This window comes from Centroberyx affinis, unplaced genomic scaffold (genome assembly GCF_046629955.1).
Source record: "Centroberyx affinis isolate AG114_WGS23_722 - 3 ecotype Tasmania unplaced genomic scaffold, CSIRO-AGI_Caff_v1 ptg006025l_1, whole genome shotgun sequence".
NCBI classification, from domain to species: Eukaryota; Metazoa; Chordata; class Actinopteri; order Beryciformes; family Berycidae; genus Centroberyx; species Centroberyx affinis.
In genome coordinates, this window is record NW_027283064.1 from 237,727 (window position 1) to 256,779 (window position 19,053).

The window sequence follows — 19,053 nt, forward strand, 5'->3', positions numbered from 1 at the left end:
TCCAATGAATGGCCTGGCAGCCAAGGAGGATGAAAAACAGATTAGCATAATTTATGTTCGCCTCTATGGAGCCATTTGTACTAATCTGAACCATACACAAGATAGGAGCTCTTTATTAGGACCAAACAGTACCAAACAGTTGGCCAAATGGAGGCTCAATCTTCAGGACAAAACGCTGAAGCTCAATGTTGACGGAGTGTCGGCAGGGTCAAGACAACAATGTGTCCGGTGCAGGGATGCAGCAGCGTTGGCCATGAGATGTCCAAGCAGCAGCAGGTCAGGGATTGATGGGACTAGATTTAGTCCCCCTCAGGAACCCTATACCCAGACACACAGACACATATAGGAATGCCTAGGGACTGACAACGTTGAATCAGCATGGAGGAAGTGCTGAATCAACGTCAAGGAAACTGTCACAAAACAATAAAGACAGAAAAACACATCCAACACGTGAATGAAAGAAAAGATCTGACGCACTATTTGGACTGTTTTCTTTATTCCAGGAATAGGATGAGCAACATCAAACTGTAATTCAGGTTTCTGCTCTGAGCAGCATCTTGTACAAGAAGCCAACAGATTAAACTGTGTCACAGACAGGAGCAGAGGTCTGTAAGCATGTCAGGGACACTGCAGGGAATGTTTGGAAGGTAAGACATCCCATCCCATCTTTCTCCCCCCGCTGTCAAGATGTCAAATAAAGCCACAGCATGGCTGAACAAGTTCTTCATCAGGTTTCATGGTGGGGAGACTTACAGTAACAACCAAACACAGCCGTCCGCTGCATGCTGCTCAGATGGCTGTTGTCAAGGTCCACAGAAAAGCAATAGCCTACACGCTGGCAAAAGTCACACAAATCATTTGTCACAGGTCCATCCATCAATCAAACAGTCACTTTCTATTCCTGCGCGGCTGTGCATCAATTCACCCCAGAATATGACAGGGAAAACAATAATGCATGAAATAAAAATAATGAAGCCATTAATGGCATGCCTGCTTTTTTCGCTATGAAAAACATGCAATTTACAGTGCTCTCTTCAATCACTGAAGCTAAGGGGCTGACAGTCGATAATGGTTTTAGGACTAAAATGGAAATGTGTATGAGCAGATACAAACAATGCTTCTGGGGTCTTGTGGCCTGTAGCCCAAATATTACTCAGCGATGATAAGAAACCATTTTCCTCGGCCTGTTGTTGAAGATTAGAAACCCATTTTCTAACATCCCTGGAATACATTTTTTTCTCTCAGTATTGTCTCACCTCTACATTCTTCAGCTTCCTCTGCTGACCCAGCAGCTGGACCCAAATGCAGACCTCTACTTTCCGTTTTCCAGGAGGAAACAGGCTTTCCTTGAGAGACCCGTCTGTCCACAAGCCCACCACTACAATAAACAGTCTCTTGCATCTATGGCCTTGGCTACTCACAGAAAGCATAGTCAACACAAAAATGTGAATGAAAAGATGAGCTAAAAATACACAGCAAAGAAGTGACTGAGCCAAAAGAGGATTAGGCCTGTCCCCTTCCTGCCATAACCTCCCGACGCTCACAGACAGTTACACATTTTCATTCAGTCGCAGTTTACGCAGCATTACGCAGGATTAATGATGCAGGCCCAGGGTTTTGGAGATGTGTTTAACTGTGTCAGACCCTCTCTTGACCTATATCCTCAACCGGAACAACGCTGCAGTATCTTTCTAAAGGAAAAGCCTTCATTAATTCAGCAATGCCCATGTGTATGTTTTGACTTTAAAGCCAAACAGACATTTTATGAACTGAATGACCTCGTACTCATCAAAGAAAAACATAGGGAAAACAGATGGAGCATATAAAATACTAGGGAACATCTTCCTAATCTTTAGTTGTACCCCCTTTAGCATAATCCAGCTCAAATCCCAGGGCCGACTGGGGAAGTGTGAGTGGGGAAAGTGAATGAGTAACACTCTCCCCTCCCTCAACATTACTGTCAAGGGGCACTTGAGCAAGGCATCTAAACCTCATCTAACTGCTCAGTGGCTGCCAGTAGAAGAAATGGTTGTACTGAGCCATTCTGTGGTGTGAATGTGTGTGACTGTATGAATGTGAAGCAGGGCGCTGGAAAAAAGCATGCATGCTCAGTCAACTTTCCCTGGTGAAATCAAGGTTGAAATAAATACAAAAAATTCTCTCAAGAGGTTTAAAATCCCTCGCTTTATCTCCATCTCCCCTTCATGACTGGAATTAATTTAAAAGGTTAAATCAATAAGGAATCATGGTTCTTGTGCTGGTCTTTCTGTTTCATGGATGGAGCAGACGTTCCTACTATTTTGTACTCTTCAAAATCTGTGAGTGAAAACAGTAGAAAGTTCAGATGAATCCTAAAGGCTATGAGCATCTCACCCTGTCCCTCTTGAGTGTTCCTGTTGCTCTAAGCCTTAGCGTCTAGGGCATCTTGATTTGTGTGATTTTGGTTTATCTTTAAATCCGGCGGGGGTGGGGGGGTGATTTCTCCAGCTAGAACCTACGGCTTTGGGCGCAGTTTGGTAGGTGTCTGCAAGCCTCAATACAAAACCAGGTGATACAGGCTGCCAAGGTCATGGAAACATCTCCAATTACCTGTATGGCCAGCAGTCAGGAGTCGTGTTGGAGTCTCTACCCTCTAAATATGACTAATTGCCCCTGCTGTTCCGCTTCTTAGGATGCAGGTTAGAACTCATTACCGGGATGTTACGCCTCAGTGGGCTATAGTGCTCCGGCTCTCCGGCAGACGAGGGAAGTAAACAAGCACCTGAGCTGGCGCGCACAAACACACACACACACACACACACATTTATGTATTTGTGAATAATTGGTTGGTTTAATCTGTTGCAGGGTGCGATCTGTCTTTTGTCCCATAGAGTAAGACACAATTCCAGTGCGTTCCAGTAATCTTTTAGAAATGACCATGAGGGTTTCCTATTAGCCCTGCCAAGTCCAGTCTGTTGAGCGTAAGCAACAGTAATACCTTTTTTATTGATCAGTGCCTGTATCAGCCTCTCTCCCTGCAGTGTGAGCGTGAGCCAGCAGAGGTGCAGGATAGCATGACACAAAATCCTCTCCACATCAGCTACTGTTGTCAGCCAACCAAAACAAACAGCTCTGGTTATAGCATACTTACAACTCCACAACAAGCAATCTACGCCTTATAATAAACCTGGGAGCTGGAACGAGTTCTTCTGGTTGACAAGCCGCAAATCAAGCTCTCTGTGTTCTGATCTGGCAGGTCCTATTGGTAGACGTCGACTGAGCCGAAACACACTCGACATTGATTGTGTTTTGTTTTAGACTTACGCAATAATTACAAAGGGCAAAACAAGACTTGATCCAGGTCACCAAAGCCTGACATTTACTTTCAGTTACGAGGTAAGGGTGGGGTTGACAAACAGAAGGAGAGACAAAGACTCAACACCTGACTCCTATTGGGAGGTGAGCTGGAGCTACACCTCTTTCACTGCACTTCATCACTGGATTCCCTGGATTCCCTCCTCACAACAACAATCCAATTTGGCCGGAGGGCTTACAGAAGATACAAGACCAGTAACACTGCCACAACACTGACTTGGCTATTAAATTCCATAAGACACAGGAATTGCGTTGCACTTTGCTTCGTGTAAACCATGTTTTTCTAACTAAACATGGGTCCAAAATGGGTCTTACTGCTACATGATAAAAGAAGTCAAATAGTGAGCCTGAGGTCCCAGATGAAAGGATAAATTCCTCATTTGGGTCTCTGGATGAGAAAAGATGGCAGAATCTGTAGCATCAAGCATTACAGGAAACATTATACCACTGATAACAAAGCCACCATCACATAAACATGGAGTATAAGCAGATTAATCTTGAGTAACTGTGCATTTATATGCACGTTCCACTTTACGGTTTGTCTAATGCAGCCTAGTGCAGTTTAGTAGGATTTATTACTCCTGCATTCATCATGCCACCAACCTTGACGTGTCACCATGTTTGATTGGTATGTAAAGCATTAGAGTGGAAGTTGCTGAACCACCTTGGTCTGCAATGCTAATTTATAGGATTACAAAGCTTTTTCTGGAGCTTGGAACAAACAGCAAAAGTTATTGAGCCTCGTATTTACTGGTTTATTCTAGCAATTTCCACGGTGTAACCGGCTGTCCCAGGCTCTATTACTGCGATTAGGACGGCAGCCTGGACAGTGGGCACCCTGGTCCTTGGGTACCACAGTCTCATCCGCTCTCTCCTCATTTGTGTGCGGATGCGCTCGTCCCCGCTGAGCTCAATCAATCATACAATGTTGACACTGCCACTGTGACCGACAGTGCGAGTTAATACGTTGTGCAAATCAAACCACTGAGCAGCAACAATAGCCGAGCATGTGAACGGATAGTAGGCTAAAATATGAGTGCCGAATACGCTAGAAATCCATATCTACTCGGCGCCAAGCGGGATGCGTTCATCTCTCTGGAAGTCCTCCAGCTCTCTGCCGTCAATACATCCTCTTTCATCATTTCGCTCTTACCTGCCCACTGTTTGGTTGGCGAGCTGTCTCATTCGATTGAATTGCTTCTTCATCTTGTGTTTTTCTGCGTTAACACCGAGGCGTAGAGCCGCTCCACATATCTCATTGACAGAAAGTCAGATCTCCACAGAGATGGCAGACGAGACGGTTCACTCTTTAAACATCCAAGTTTCGCATCGCTGTGGGAAATCGCAAATGAACAGAAAACAGTGCGTTAATTTCTACTCATTTTGGTGAGATCTCTGTCATCCACTCCGCTGCTCCAGAGATGCTGAACCAATTTCTCCCCGAGCGGAGTGACAGCTCACGACACGACGCTCTCACTGGTGCACTATGGGAAATGCAGTTTACTTGAACTACATATTTATATGACAATTATAACCCAGTTGAACTATTATTCATTTTGCTACTCAACAAAGCTTAAAAAGGTTTAAAGTAGTTTCTGTTAAATGTCCTCACAGCAGCATCAAATTGTTTGCCTATGCAATAGTGTAAGAGCCACATTTACTGATTTAAAGTGCTGCAGCTATCATCTGAAATACCACATGAGATACGTCTATTAATATTATTTAGTTTTCCGTAGGAATAGGCTACTACTGCATTCATAAATCGCATAAGAAAAAATTCTACAGGCTAAGCCTACATTTGAAAATTTCATTGTAGCTTATCCAACTGGACCCCAGTCCGTTTCAAGTTCAGTTGATTGTAGACTATGCTTTAAAAGTTGAATTTAGCTCCATTTAAATGGTCCTGAGGTAATGTAGGCTAAATTAACGTAAACTAAAAGCAAAACTGACTACAACCTGAGTGAAACTGGTATGGGCTTGGTACAACTATACTTTCTACAAGCAAATAGCGTCATCTTGTGGCTCTGCTGAGAGAGTGTTATAGTTAAAAGCTCTTTACGAAGCTATACCAGTGATCTTTGATTTATAGAAACAGAAATGCAATGTCACAAAACGACCTTCATAAATGTAGTCTAGTCGATATGCATCGTGACGATTTGGGAGACTTGGTTTAGCCCATTATGAGGATATGTTACCTTACTCCACACATTTTTATGTAAATATTTGCATGGAAAACCCCCCACCAAATATAGAACAGCACTGAAGGTAAATGCAGTGTAAGTATGTGTTGGTTAAACATGGGCATTCAATAAGATTACATTCAAAGAGATAACCTACAGGGTTTCATATTGATGGGCAGTCTGCTCCATGCATTTATATTCCACTGCGGCAGGGGGCGATAGTGCGTCGTTAATGCGGATGTCCAGTGTATCCAAGTAACGTTATATCTGAAGAAGTGTTGTAGTAGTTCAGTTGTTGAATGACACTTGGAAGAAAGTTTACAGTCTTTTCGCTGTCTGGGAAAGTTTTTCCACACTTCGGCTTGGTGTCACAGCGTCTCTGACATTTTGGTGTCCAGCTTGCTATTTGCAGTGCTTTGAAAAATGCGGGACCGAACTAAAGAATTAGGAAATGTAAGTTTCAAAGAAAATGGCTAACGTTAGCGATAGCACGCTAGCCTGCTAACTTGGCTAAGTTCACTCCTTCCATAAAGTAACGTTAGCTCACGTCGATGTTTCTTTCTCGACAGCTTTGAATGAGAAAGTATATAATTTCTTGATCAACATATCACTGTTCGGCACTTTACGTGTTTGCATAGTAACTTTAGCTACATGGCATTTGCAACTTCCGTTTGAATCAATTTGTGGATTTTCCTAAGAGGATGTGCCAGGCCAGGGCAGGGCTGGGCTGCTCTGCTCTGCCTGACATGACAACTTACTCAGACATGACAGGCAAAACAAAACAGTCACTGTGCACATTTTGTCCACAATGTCAAACTGACAGCAGAGTGCCGAGTGCTCGGATGAGGATGAGGAGGGCAGAGCGTTGATGATCAAGCCTGGGACGTCTTCTGCGAAGGAGGAGAAGGAGAATGAAGCCTTCTTCAGAAAGGTGAACTTACTCTTCACATTACCTGGCTCACAGTGGTTATCTTTACTTTCTGTGACCTCAGCTGTTTCACATTATGCATACTAATTGAGTCTTTCTTTTTTTAAGGACAAAACATGTTTTGAGGATAAACATTACATTTGTTGGCATTATTGTTGACATTGTGAAGTATAAGAGCTGGTAGAAGAACATGGACATGATGTTGTCTCTTATCTTGCAGCTTTCCTAAGTTTATTTTGTCAACATGTCAGTCCCTGCCCCTTCAATCTCTTTGTAATGGATGTTGTAAAGTGGCCTAACATGAATATGGCTCTGAAGTTAGTGCCATACTTTCATGCATGCCATAATGGCATATTTATGCATCTGTGTTGTTATGTAAGATGTTGCAGGTGGGAGGTGAAGTCAGTAACTATGTTGTTAATTCTGAAAATGCAACTTCTTCTCCCTCCTTAGGTGCAAGAAATCCGTGAGGGTCTGGAGACTCTCAAAAAAAAGGTGTCTGACCTTGAGAACAAACAGAAAACTGTGCTGGGTGTGGCTCTACCAGAGGATGGTAAGTAGCTGTGATAGATGCATGAATCACTAGAGGTCCATAAGTGCATCCATAAGTGCAAAACCTGCCCACCCAGTGCTCAAAGCTGGCTAAAGTCAACAAACTAATTGGTAGTGTTTGAATGAATTAAGTCTCATGTGGAGGTGCACAAATTATTGGTTACTGGAGTTTCAAAATCGCCGATCACTGCCATTGTTTCTCACAAGAAAATGTGTTTCAGAAAGCTTTCTATTCATGTGTTGTGCAGGATCCCTGGCTTACAAATCAAGTTGCATGTCAGGGAAAAGCTGTTTTCTTTTTCAACTGAGCAAAGTCTAAGGATTGGCATCTCACCACACACACAATGCACACACATGGGTTTCATACAGGGCATTTGGGTGTTGAATATGGTGTTTTCCGCTTGGGTTAGGTATGAAGAAACAGCTCCAGACCCTGCGAGAGGAGATAAAAACTATGGCGAACCAGATCCAAAAAAAACTGAAGAGTGAGTATTATTAACCCACAGTTGAAATAACTTTTATCCAGTATGATGGATCAATGCTGAAGACAATGTTGTTTATTTGCTGTTCACGAGTCACTTGAATTGCGCTCATCAAACTTATCTTTTTGCAGCCATTGAACCCAAGAAGGCAGATGATGATGGGAAATATATACCCATAAACACGAGGATGCAGCGGACTCAGGTTGAGCCTTTACTTGTTTATTTTAGACCTTAATGCCCTAGTCTGGGATTGTCTTTATGTTTTTCCACAACTTTATCATCTCATCACACCTTAAACATGAGATATTACTAACATGTCAAAAATCACTCTAGAGGCAAACTAACCTTTGACACATTCAGAGCAGATTTAGACATTTACATATACATTTTGATTCAGGTTGGGGCCTTGAGCTTTAAGTTGACATTAAGTATAGTGTCATGGACCAACTATTTTCCCTCTGTCTGTCTCTAGCATGGTGTGTTGTGCAAGGAGTTTGTGGAGCTGATGGGTCACTGTAACACCATCCAGTCTCAGTACAGAGATCGTAACGTGGAGAGGATACAGAGGCAACTCAAAATCAGTAAGTAGGGATGGGCAGAGCTGTGATTGTTTTTTTGTTTGTTTTGCAGTGATTTTTTGTTGTTGTTTATTTTAATTCTTTTTAATCATTTTAGATTTTTGGTCTACAACTCTTATTTCACTGTTTTACTGATCACATCCTTTGTGAGCCATCCTTGTGGCTCAGTAGCTGGGCCGTATGTTGCGACATCATGGGTTTTAATCTCATGACATTTGTCACATGCCATCTCCTTTCCCTCCCTTTCACTTTCTACTGTATACTTTCTAATGAAGTAGAAGTGCAAGCGGTGTTAATCAGCATTTTAAAATTGTCTTAGTATTTTGACAAATAGCCTTTAAATGGCCTATGATTTTAGTCAACAAAAATAGTTAAATTTTAGCAGATGAAAATACATGCACTTCAACAACTACTGTTCAAAAACATCTACTGTGTTGCATTATATTTTCATCAATACAAGAATGACATTTTTCAAATGTCATCGGACAGAATATTTTGCTCGTCTTTGTTGACAAAATTGCAACAAACCTTCGTCAACAAGCATTTTGGTCATTAATTTTGTGACCATATATTATATTAGTGCCATAAAGAATAATCATAATCTTTAAAATCACAAAGCACATCAATGTCTTATTTAGATTTGTCTTATATCAGCTTCAAAGTAAATTCATCTATTGATTAGAATTTGATTCATGACATGCAGTAATGGACTTAATCTTACACATGCTTGACAGATGACTAACAACCTCAGTCTCCAGGAAGGAAAAGGCAGAGGGTTTACAGAATGCACATAGTCAGATAGGGTGAAGAAAAGTGCACCTAGTCAGCAAGAGGAACTCTTGATTTCAACACAAAGGGATTTTTTGTTTTCATACAAGTGTCTCTCCTGTGACATTTCTCTAAACCTTCCAGACATGAACATCCTGTATCTGTATCCAAAATACTGATATAATGTGCTTTTCCCTTTAGCTGGCTCCAATGTAACAGACGCAGAGCTGGACGTTATGCTCGAAAGTGGACAGACGGATGTTTTCACACAAAATGTGAGCACACTTTCCTCTCAAGATGAAAGCCTGTGAGCTAAGTAACAGCCTTGAAGTAACCACAACAGAAACGACCTGCTCGCTACAGTACAAAAATACATTTTCAGTTTTGGGTTTATTTTTTCTCGTCAACCAGTGTTCTCTGTGACCTACTTCACATCACGAAACAATTGTACTGCATTACTAGTAGTAATGACTATAAATGGCATTTGTTAAATTATCACAGATTTGCTTTGTTGTAGCTACTCTTATTGCTCAAACTGGACAGCAGATTTGGTAAGCATATCAAAGAAAATGGATGTGCAGCCCCTAGGCATCTCTTTAGCTTTGCCATAGCTGTTAGCATAAACCCTTAAAGAGTCCTGCTGGCTTTTGATGTGTACTCTAGCTGCACTAGATGTGACCCTGGAGCCTGCTGAATGTTGACTTTTTTTCCTGCGGTGTGTGTGACTGACATGTAATGCACTACAGCTAATCAATATGATATCTGCACCATGGCATACAGATCCTGATTGATGCTAAAGCCACCAAGCAGGCTCTGAATGAGATTGAGTCACGGCATGATGAGATCCTGAAACTAGAGAGGAGCATCAGAGACCTGCATGACATGTTCCAGTACTTGGCTATGGAGGTGGAGGCTCAGGTAATGCAGCTTTGACAAAGTTTTGTTGGTTTGTTTTTTGTTTTAAAAGGGTCTGACTCTGACATTTGTCCCACGCAGGGGGAGATGGTCGACCGCATTGAGACAAACATCAAACAGTCCAGCAACTACGTGGAAAAGGCGAAGGCAGACACAGAGAAAGCAGTCACATATCAACAGAAAGCACGCAAGGTACAATGTGGGTTTGACCCATTAAAAGTTTTGGTAATACATGGTTATGGTTGTATTTGTTGTTAAACCCATTTCTCTCTCTTTTCTCGCAGAAAAAATTTTGGATCGCTATATGCGTCGCCATCCTCATCCTCATCCTCGTCATCTCGTTGGTCACTACCTTCAGTGGCTGAGACCCGGCAATGTGAGTTGGCTCTGGATGGGGTTGGCGGAGGCTCGCTATGGGTGCAGAATTCTGTTTCATGTATAGAATAACAACTAAATTTTCAACCCCACAGGATGTAGGTGAATTAAGTCAATGGATTATACATACAAGTCTGCCTTTTTCGTTTTCCACGTTGTCTTCCTCTAACCCTCCTGTCCTGCCATTGGACCTTTTTTTTTTTAAGAAGAGATGTCCTCTCTGTTTGTCGAGACTTTTTAACTAGCACCCGCTCACAGACACACACACACACACACACAAATGACTACAATCTTGCCCGCACTTACACTTTGACAAGAGGTAATGCTGCTGGCTTATGGAATCTGTCTGTCAGACTCTGGTCTGCAGATGAACCACAGAGACCACGAGAAAGTCTGTGAACTGTTACGTCAATGACCCTCCCCACAAAAGAGAAAAAAAAAAAAAAAAAAAAAGTGTGAGCACGGAAGAATGCAGTATTGGAAACCAACACTGGCGCTGATCATACTGTACTCAGGAAAACCGCTCGTTGATTCTTGTTACATTATTGTTTATAAATGAATTAGAAAAGTGAATAACAATTTTACAGAGCAGGACTTCTTTTTACAGTCGTATAAATAGACTAATATAATTGTACATAGCCAATATTGTTTGGTGAGTAATTAATGCTTAATGCAGTTGATTTAAAAACTTGAAAGGTGTCTTGAACTGCATTCATGTAACCAGTGTAAATACAAAAGCTTTTATGTGGAATTATTAGCCCCTGGAATAGATTTTTTTTTTGGACTCCTACAAAGGTGTCTGAGCACTGCAATGACTGGCCCAAGGCCCCTGTATTGGTCCTATTTCCACAAGTGTTTATTTATATTTTGAACATTGTTGTGTAAGCTGCTATGTGAATAGTTCTGCCACAGCAACAATGCATTGATGGAATCCTTTTTGAAGAGTTTTCCTATCTGTGCCTTCTCATGTGATTTACGTCTCTTGTGTGTCGATGGACAGTTCAAAGGGCTGAGCAGAGATCGTGATGTAGTGCACTAATATTGTCAAGAAGGGATGGAGAGTGTGCTGTAACTGTTATGTGATTTCTCTGCCTTGAGAACTTTACAGTTTTTATTCATTTTTTTTATATACAGTATATTTGAAATCCAAATGCAATGTTTCAGCCATGATGCTGTATAAATGGCTTAGCCTTACATATATACCTTGACATTTTTAATCATATTTGGACATTTCTTTCACCAATTTGTCACATTGTCTTAATAAGTCTCTACATTTGTCCTTCAGTTTGTGACAGTTAAGTATTTTTAGTAGTATTTGTTGAGAACACATGGCACTGCCAAGAGCCCTTTTAGGGAGACTGGAGCACAAATATAGAAACTTCTTTGCACCACAATGTGACAAATGTTAAGAAAAAATGGACTAAAATTTGAAATGTCAAGGAATCCCTTTAACCCTCCTCGCTCAGTCTCCTTAGGAAGCGGAGAAGGTGGCTGTCTGCACAGCTAACAGCTGATAAGAAATAGGGTGGAGGGCAGAGCAGTGAGAACTTTGCTACTGTGTAATATTTTGGCTGTTGAATTTTGTATCAAACTTGGCTCATTTATTTTAATGTAGAATCGTTTTAAAATAAAATGTTGTCATGTCCTACAGTATTATATCCTGTCTCGTTTTTCTTTAACCATTAACTCCAGGCTGTTAAATCTGATGGGAGAGCAACTAAGGCAGGGATCATGACTTATTAATATTTAGTTTGCTCATCTAGCTATTATACAGTGTGAGTGTTTTAACTGAAAATTGGTTGACCACACTGCAGAGGTTTAGTTTGTGAGTTGCTCCATAGTAATACCTCACATGAATTTGCAGTATGTATTAACTGGGAGCAACAGAATACCCAAATACAGCAGTTTTCTAAGGTGAAAGAGTCACCTATTTGTAGAGAGGTTTATAGATATTGGATACCACTTAACCTTTGAACAAATAAGTCGTACTTAATATGACTCCAGTGAGTAACCTACTTGGTTGATTGCTTCCAGGCTATAACTTGATACATGATGAAACAATCTTGAGACAATTTATTAACCTGTATCACATCCACTATTAAAATAACTTATTCCAAGAACACACAATGAAAAATGGCAACTAATTTTTGGTCTTTTTATTCAACTGTCATTTTGTCTTAATTTTTCAAGTAAGACGATGTGGAATTACAAGGGAACAAAGGAATGTAACAAATGAAAAGAGACAAATCAAAATAAGACCATCACCATAAACTACCCATCCCCTCAAATATCACCCTGCTCAAAATAGCTTTGACAAATCCAAGTCCAAAAGTAAATTGACAATTTACAGAGTCATCTGGAACTGTACCAGTATTTTTATTCACATATTTTGTCCAAGTACTTTACATGAAAGAAGGGCAATGAAGTGATAGTGACAAAAATTCAGGTGAAAAATAAAAATCTGAATTTGGTAGCACTGATGCACAGGGTGCGTTCCTTGATGTTGTTCAGGAGGGACTTTCTTTTTTGTCAATAACTGAAGAAGTTCCGCACCCCAGCTTCAGGTGCTTCACAAGGCAATCTGAGGTTCAAACCCACTTGGCCAAACAGGCACTCTTATTTTCAATAACAATGATTCATTGCCCTTTTAGTATAAATACATGACAAGGTGGACCATAACAATGACTGGCTTTGGGATGGTTAAGAAAAACAAATTACGATTCTGCTGCTCCCAGGTTTGTGCTGCCAGTGAGCAAAAGATGTAAAGTCTTGAAGACAATTTACAAGCTCAACAGACAGACATTTCAAGCGTCTGAGATACATTGTGAGGTACCAGGAACCTACTGATTGATTGAAGTTGATGTAAAAACTTAATACTACACCACAATGCACTCAAAAGCTGTGGGCCACATTATCAGATGTGCAAATGAGAAATGCAAGGCTGGATTTAAAATGATGAGTCCAATGGACAGAAAATTACAAGAAAAGGGGGCCCAAGCAAAGACAAGCTCCAGCATAGTGCAGCAAAGATCACATTGACAGATCTGTTCTCTTCCTAATACCCTGGAAGAAATAATAAAATATGCATAACTTATCAACTGACTACAAAGAAACAATAGTCAGAACAGCTGACAAAATTTTCAAAACCAAACTTTCTAAAACCTCCAACTTACAATACAACTGGTCACTCAAAAGTATTGTTTTGAATGTCGCACAAATGACTTTTCTTTTATAACCCTAATAAAAGGGTGCAATCTAATCCCATCTTAAACACATGATCTGAGTTTTCCAGTCTTTTAAATGATTACAGTACATAATGTGAACTAACAACAACTTGCCTTTATTACCTCTTGCACCTTTGTCCCCCTAAAGTCCCAGGGGTGCATTGAACCACTGTCTGTATGATCTCTCCCTTTCAGGACTTAACACCAGTAACCATTCAGAGGGCACTACGATGGCGCCACCTTTTCCCCCTCTTAGTCCGGCATCCCTGAGCCTTCCCCCAGCTGACAATGGCAGAGCTGGCAAGGGGACCAGCTCCAATTGGAAAGGGAGAGGGCCCAAGAGGCAGGAAGGTCCCTGGCTTGTGCAGCACTCACTGTTCTCTTGCATTCATTAGAGTGTAGACAAAGCAGCAACCTTGGAGATCACAACATGTTCTCCTACAGTGCTCTGTTACAACACTCTCTCTTTCTTCCATTTTTTTGTTCCTCTAGCCCTCCCATCATGTCTTGTTGTGACGGTTGTGACTGGAGGAGGAGGAGCGGGTGCTTGCTGCCGGTGACCGGGCCTGCACTGCTGCCAGTGCCGCGACACTGCGCAGCACCCTGTCCGGCGTCCCCTCAGTTCCAGAACTGCTGCCCACTTCCTGTGAGAGCCTCTGAGATCGCCTGCTGTCCTTCCTGCTCTCCCTTGCCTGGCCGTCCCTCTCCCTTTTGTCACTGCGCATTGCCCGCTCTGAGCTGCGGTCGCGCTCGCTGCCGGAGGAGGTGGCCCGAGAGCGGGACTCTCTGGGCTCTGTGTTCTGAGAGCTGACGCTGGGGGTGCATCGGCTGCTGTTGCTGCTGCTCCGGCTTCTACTGCTGCGTCCGCCGTCGCCCTCACCGTCACTGCTCATGCTGCTGCAGGCACTGTGGCCCCGGGACGACTGTACCTCTCCCTCGCCTTCCTTTCCCTCTGAGGGCTTCTTACACCCCCTCTCTTTTTCCTCCGGTTTACACCTCTTGTACTCCATTTCCAGGGGTGGGACAAGAGAACCGGGACACTGTCTGGTGGAGCGGGAAGCAGAGCGGCTAGACTGGGTGGGTGTGGAGGGTTTGCTGCCACTGGCTTTATTGTTACTGAGGTTTACAGAGTTGCTCTGAGGGGAGGCTGGTACACTTTTGCTTTTAGGCTTTTGGTTCTTGTCAGTGGAGGAGGCAGGGGAAGTCCCGGCGGCCTTAGCCCCTGAGTCTTTCCTAGTAGTGTGGCCAGGGGTGTCCACCCTGCCTTTCATGGCTAAGAGCTTGGCTGCTGCATTGAGTGCTGAGCACCTCTTCCCCAAAACCTCTGGCTCAGGAGGCAAGGAGGGTACACTGTTTGTCTGAGGTTTACTGTCTTGTACAGGTTGAGATCCTGCAGACTTCCTGGTGACCCTAACAGAAGATGTATCACTGCCAGACTCTCCACCTGTGGACGTGGTAGCATTGTTTGATGCATTTCTGTCAGAGTTGCGTGCAGGCCTCTTCCCTTGCCGGTTGTTCTCCCTATCCCTCTCCTGGTCCTGTATCCCGCGCTTGGATGAGCGAGTTAACCGGCGCTCCTTCCTGCTCTCACAGTTGTCAGAGTCAGAGGAGGACGAGGAAGACCTGGAGCGCCTTCTCCGAGAGGTAGCGGTGAGCTCCTTCTCACTGCCTTCCTCTCTCTTCTCCCCATCCTTATCTTCCTTTTTCTCCTCCTTTCCCGTCTCAGAGGTGACATCCACTCGCCTCCTCTTGGCAGGATGCCTATTCTCGTAAGTCCTCTTGTGGTGAGCATGGCGGGTGAGAGTGGATGTAGAGCACCCAGATGATGGCGAAGAGGAGCGAGCAGACTCCTGACTGCTCTGGCGACTGAGGGATCTTTTCTGAATGGGAACTTTCTCGTCTTCAACACTCTCCTCCACTGCCTGTTGCTTGTGTTCTTCTTTCTGAGGAACAAATGGGGTCTTTGAGTCGGGGAGGGATGGAGCAGGGGGAGGAACAGTGTCTTTGGCCTCTGAAGAACTGTCCACCTTTCTCTTTTTAGGCTGAGACGTACAGAACTCCTGCTTTTTGTCATGCACCTCCTTCCCAGTACCTGCTGCAGCCTCCACAGCATCTACTTCCATATCTGTTACTTTCTCTGTGTCGCTGTTAGGTGCAGACTCTTTCTGTGTTGGCTCCAAGGACTGCTTCTCTGAGCCAGCCACAGCAGATGAAACACTGGAAGGAGCGGGTGTGGGGACCTGGGGCAGGGCCTGTGTGGGGGCCGGGGTGGAAACCTCTGGAGAAACGTCAGCAGAGGGCGAGTTGTGTACTGGAGTGGAGATGACTGCAGAAGTTTGGGTGGTGGTTGCAAGAGGAACTGTCTTGGTTGTGGCATCTGTGGTTGCTGCTACTGTGGATACTGATACAGGGGCGGCTGTGGCTATGGATGCTTGGGTGGTTACTGTGACAATATTTGTGGTAGCGACTGTGATAGACTTTGCTGGGGCTGATGTAGTTACGGTGACGGTCCTTACAGGAGCTGTGGTAGCACCAGTGGCAGTTGTTACTGGGGATGTAATCATGACAGTCTTTGCTGCGGCTGCGACAGGGGTGGAAGCTGTGAGTTGCTTGGAAGGGGTTGTCGTTGCTGGGGCTGAAGGGGTTGTTACTGTGACTCCTTTTGTTGGAAGCGACGTAGTTACTGTGACCGTCTTTGACTGGGCTGTGGTAGTTACATTGGCAGACATTGTCGTGGCTGCAGCAGGAGTGCAAGTTGGAGTAGAAACAGCAACAGACTTTGCTGAGGATGCAGTAGCCACTGTGACAGTTGTTACTGGGGCTTGTGTAGCCGCTGTAACAGTTTTTGCTGTTGGTGAGGTTGGGACTGGTTTGGTAGGGACATTGGTAGGTGTTACATTAGTCCTTGCCTGGGCTGGGGAAGTTCTAACTTGATTTACTGCAGAGGATGTAGTTGCTGCAACTGTCTTTACTGGTGCTGATGTAGCAACAGTGACAGACTTAGCTGGAGTTGTGCTGGGGACTGTGTTTGACATTGCTGGGGCTGATGGAGTTGCTTTGACTGTTTTTACTGTAGTTGCTGTAATAGTTGTTGCTGTAGTGGGGGAAGAAGTTGTGAGTGGTTTGGCTGAGGCTGTAGCTGGGCATGATACGGTGGCTGAGACAGTCCGGGTGGCAGCTGGGGTGGTTGTGACAGTGGTTGGGGTAGAGGTTGTGGTGGGCAGAGCAGAGGCTGGTGGCACATTCTTTACAGTAGTAGTTTTAGGTGTTGAAACCGACTTCACTGTAGAGGTGGCTGCTGGTGTAAGGTTCACTGTTTTTAAGATTGTGGTAGCAGCTGTTGTGCTCATTGTGGCAGGGACAGATGTTGGAACTGCTTTGACAGTCATGGCAGAAGATGACGCAGGGGATGGTTTGGAGGGTGTGGTAGGAGCTGATGTGGCAACTGTGGTAGTTTTGACAGGGTCTGGGACAGTTGTTTTTACTGTTGTAGGAGCTGTAGGTTTTGACTCTGCAAGTGCTGATTTTACAGCCGGAATAACTGTTGAGACAGCAGTGGTAGGAGGGGCTGGAGCTGTGGTAGTTGGAGTACCAGTGATTGGGACAGAGGCAGGAATGGGAGTGGCAAAGGGTGCAGAGGAGACTTGGGCTGGTCCTCGATCGGTCGCTGGGCCTGGAACTGTAGCTGGAGTTGAACTAACAACTTGGGCTGGGGCTGATGTGGAGACTGCCATGGGAGGTGCTGAGGGAGATGTCTTAACATTGCTTGGTGGACAGGGGACCAGGGGTGCAGGTGCAGTGGGTGTAGGGACTTGGGCTTGGCTTCTAGTAGGAACAGAGACTTGGGCTGTGCTTGGCGTGGAATATTGATCTGTTTTTGATGTGGAAGCTATTGCTGGATTTGGAGCAGGGCCTGAAACTGGGGCAGGTTCCTCAGTTTTAGTGTCCGATTCTTCAGCTTTGGTAGAAGGGGAGGCCTGACTCGTGCTGACAACAGCAGCTATAGGGGGCTGGGACATCAGTTTAGTGGGGGGAGACAGGACCTCTGGCTCTGTGCTAGCAGCAGTCTTTGATAGTGGGCCAGATACAGTAGTGGTGGTGGTAGGGCTTTTTTTAGAGTTCTGTCCTGCACCAACATTGTCTGGCACAGTTGTTGAGTCTTTACGGGGACGACCCCTCTTACGTTTTGGGGAGAGAGGGGGGCTCCCCTCCTCACTTGGTGAGGTGGGTTGCGGGGGAGGGGACACCATTTGTTCAGGCTCAGGTACTCTAGGGGGAGTCTTAGGGGGCCGGCCCCTCTTTCTTTTCACTGGTGCCATAACAGAATTCACGCTGGACTCAGTAGAGATGGAGGCGGTGTCTTTGCCTGGCGGCATGTCCGTTTTCCTGGGTTGGTTCCCTCCCCTGCCCCTACCCAGATGCTGCTGCTGTTGCTCTCCCAGCTGGGCAGCCATGCGAGACTCTGTTTCCAGCCTGCGTCGTACAGGAAGATTCCTCAGCACAGGCATGTCAGGAGAGAGATGGGGTGGGGAGTATGGGGGGTAACCTCTGACAGGCTGGGGGTGTGCAGAGACATTAGGGGTAGAGTCTTGGTCCTGAGCAGATTTGGTAAGGGTCCCTTTAATTTTGCCGTCAGGGCTCTGTGATGTGTAGTCTCTGCAGGGTTCGTCGGCCAATCCGCCCGTGTGCTCCTCCATTGTCGTCTCCTCCGAAGAACCTCCGCCTCCAGTGCCGCTGCCTCTTCTCCTTCTCCTCTTGGGCTCCTTCTCCTCCACCACAGTGACCAGCCGCCCCGGGAGTTTCCGCAGGACTTTGGCTGATGGGGAATCTTCAACCAGGCCTCGCAGGACCTCACCATCAGCTGACTGCCGTTTGCGAGGTGAGCGGGAGCTGGCTGAGGGGGGAGACAAGGAGCCCTGGTCTTTGCTGTCATCATCTCTGGCCTGAGCGGAGTACAGCTGATGGTCCACTGGGCAGCTGGACTCTGGCGATGACTCAGACACTCCCCTCTCCTTCTCCTCCCTCTCTGCTTTCCAGGAACACCTGCTGTCTGTCTCCCCAACAGTGTGTGGTTTCCCCCCAGGGGGAGAGGTTGGGGCAGTGGAAGGCACTGGGCTGGGGAGGGAGCGGTTTGGTAGAGTCCTGGTTTTGACGGTCTGATGATCTCTGGCAGGAGATGAGGCTTTTGAGGATTTGGAGGAATCTTGAAGCCTGGTTGACGAGGAGGTTTTGTGATGGTCTGTGCGGGACGGGGTGGTAGACACAGCAGCGATGTCTTTGGCAGCTCCTCGTCCTCTCAGACCAAAGCGGAGTCTCTCAGGCACTTCTCTGGGGGTGGGAGGGTCAGGCTCAGGTTCGGGGGAGGCCCCGCGCAGCCTACCGCTGGTCCTTGTAGAGGTGACAGTCTTGTCCTTGGGTTTACGGCCACGGCGGGCTGGGGTCGGCTGAGCAGGCTCCACAGAGGCTGGTGGTGACAAGAAGTCATCATCATCGTCATCGGATGATGCGTGGAGCTTTAGGCCCTCCTCCTTGGCCTGGTCCAGGCCCTTCCTGGCAGCCTCCACTTGCTCCTGCACACACACACACACACACACACACACACACACACACACACACAGCAGATTTTACATTACATTTATGCAAAGGTGATATAATTATGCAAGCATGGTGTTTTGGTTCTGTAGGACATTTGTGTTA

The 19,053-nt window shown here is 45.1% G+C and overlaps 3 protein-coding genes across 5 annotated transcripts in view; 1 reads left to right on the plus strand and 2 right to left on the minus strand.

The window, feature by feature from the left end:
* Positions 1-4,560, minus strand: part of LOC139637990 (rho GTPase-activating protein 44-like) — a 59,681-nt gene extending 55,121 nt beyond the window's left edge. The window contains exon 1 of the mRNA XM_071512000.1: positions 4,508-4,560. Coding sequence (XP_071368101.1) covers positions 4,508-4,560 — 53 coding nt within the window. The remainder of the gene's footprint in view (positions 1-4,507) is intronic.
* Positions 4,561-5,815: 1,255 nt separating this feature from the next.
* Positions 5,816-11,776, plus strand: stx4 (syntaxin 4). Of its 3 annotated transcripts, XM_071511996.1 has the most exons (11): positions 5,816-5,987; positions 6,358-6,465; positions 6,916-7,015; positions 7,425-7,499; positions 7,628-7,698; positions 7,969-8,077; positions 9,044-9,117; positions 9,623-9,760; positions 9,839-9,949; positions 10,042-10,133; positions 10,228-11,776. In XM_071511996.1, exons 1-10 carry the CDS (start codon positions 5,958-5,960, stop codon positions 10,120-10,122), a joined length of 897 nt encoding a protein of 298 aa, XP_071368097.1. In that variant the 5' UTR covers positions 5,816-5,957; the 3' UTR covers positions 10,123-10,133; positions 10,228-11,776. The 3 variants fall into 3 exon arrangements, with proteins under 3 accessions (XP_071368097.1, XP_071368096.1, XP_071368098.1); XM_071511995.1 differs by having other exon boundaries at positions 10,042-11,776; XM_071511997.1 differs by having other exon boundaries at positions 6,361-6,465; positions 10,042-11,776.
* A 511-nt stretch (positions 11,777-12,287) lies between these two features.
* srcap (Snf2-related CREBBP activator protein) overlaps positions 12,288-19,053 on the minus strand; it is a 37,774-nt gene continuing 31,008 nt past the window's right edge. Inside the window, exon 33 of the mRNA XM_071511986.1 lies at positions 12,288-18,926. Coding sequence (XP_071368087.1) covers positions 13,857-18,926 — 5,070 coding nt within the window. The 3' untranslated portion in view covers positions 12,288-13,856. The remainder of the gene's footprint in view (positions 18,927-19,053) is intronic.

What these genes read in the sequence shown, in the direction of transcription:
- stx4 (XM_071511995.1), top strand. Translation starts at nt 5,958, where the DNA reads ATGCGGGACCGAACTAAAGAATTAGGAAAT. An exon ending in TGTGGCTCTACCAGAGGATG is followed by an intron (nt 7,016 to 7,424) that starts GTAAGTAGCTGT and finishes CGCTTGGGTTAG; the next exon opens with GTATGAAGAAACAGCTCCAG. An exon ending in GATCCAAAAAAAACTGAAGA is followed by an intron (nt 7,500 to 7,627) that starts GTGAGTATTATT and finishes ATCTTTTTGCAG; the next exon opens with CCATTGAACCCAAGAAGGCA.